This window comes from Galeopterus variegatus, unplaced genomic scaffold, assembly GCF_000696425.1.
Source record: "Galeopterus variegatus unplaced genomic scaffold, G_variegatus-3.0.2 Scaffold2844, whole genome shotgun sequence".
NCBI lineage: Eukaryota > Metazoa > Chordata > Mammalia > Dermoptera > Cynocephalidae > Galeopterus > Galeopterus variegatus.
Genome location: NW_007728955.1, coordinates 190266 through 191163, shown reverse-complemented (window position 1 = coordinate 191163; position 898 = coordinate 190266). Strand labels below are relative to the sequence as shown.

At 65.0% G+C, this 898-nt stretch overlaps 1 protein-coding gene across 2 annotated transcripts in view; it reads right to left on the bottom strand.

Annotated features, from left to right (window-relative positions):
- The window catches only part of LOC103599077 (chromosome unknown open reading frame, human C9orf50), a 9616-nt gene extending 9345 nt beyond the window's left edge, over positions 1–271 (bottom strand). For both annotated transcript variants that reach the window (XM_008583171.1, XM_008583172.1), the window contains exon 1: positions 91–271. In XM_008583171.1, coding sequence (XP_008581393.1) covers positions 91–202 — 112 coding nt within the window. In that variant the 5' untranslated portion in view covers positions 203–271. The remainder of the gene's footprint in view (positions 1–90) is intronic.
- Between the last annotated feature and the right edge of the window lie 627 nt (positions 272–898).

The window sequence follows — 898 nt, the reverse complement described above, 5'->3', positions numbered from 1 at the left end:
GGGAGCCCCTCGGGCGCCACCTGCCGGCGCGTCCTCACGTGTGACGTGGGCGGGGCGAAGGCGGCGGCTCGCGAGCCTCGGGCTCCTCACCTGGAAGAGGGCGGCTGCGAGAGCGCCCGCCTTTGGGGGTTGCTGTGACGTTTACATACGCGAGGACACGTCCACCGCTTGGAATAGGGCCAGGTACACGGTACATGCTCATCAGAGACGGGCTGCCATGCTTCTAATACTCCTCTTCCTTCGGATTTAGTCCCAGTGCCACCACTTTCCAGCTCTGTGACCTCGGCCGAGCCAGTTCCCTTCTCTCGGCGCCTCTAGAGGGCGCGCCCGGACCGCGCCGGGAGGGGGCGCTGCGCATGCGTGGGGACGTTCGCGCGCTGGAGGCCACTGCGGGGCTCGAGTTCTGCCGGGAAGAAGAAAACCGGAGACCAGCTCGAAGGAGGAGACCCCCCAGCAGTCCCCACTCCTGGTGGTGCCTCGGAGCCCCCCGGAGGGAGAGCTTGTGACTTCCCCCCCCACACACACACAACTCCCAACCCAGACTCCGACTCAGTAGGTCTGGGGTGGTGGCCAAGACACACTTTAAACAAACTCCCCCTTCGGGAGGCAGAGCCACAGTCCCACCCCCGGCTCTGACACTGGGAGTCTCGGAGCCTCCTTCCTCCCCAGCACACCCCACTCCCAAGTTACTGTCAGCTCCGATCTAGCTCCTGGGTGGTGTCACACTCACCCTGGCAGGGCTTCTGCGTGGGGCCAGAGAAGGTCCCGTGAATTTAGAGCCCCCTAATGGGTGGGCTAGTCCTTGGGAGAGCCCATCTACCCTGCCCGACCCCTCTGCCAGCCCCTCCCTGCTGCCACCAGGGCCTCTTCAGGGTCATTGTGATCCACTCCTCACCCA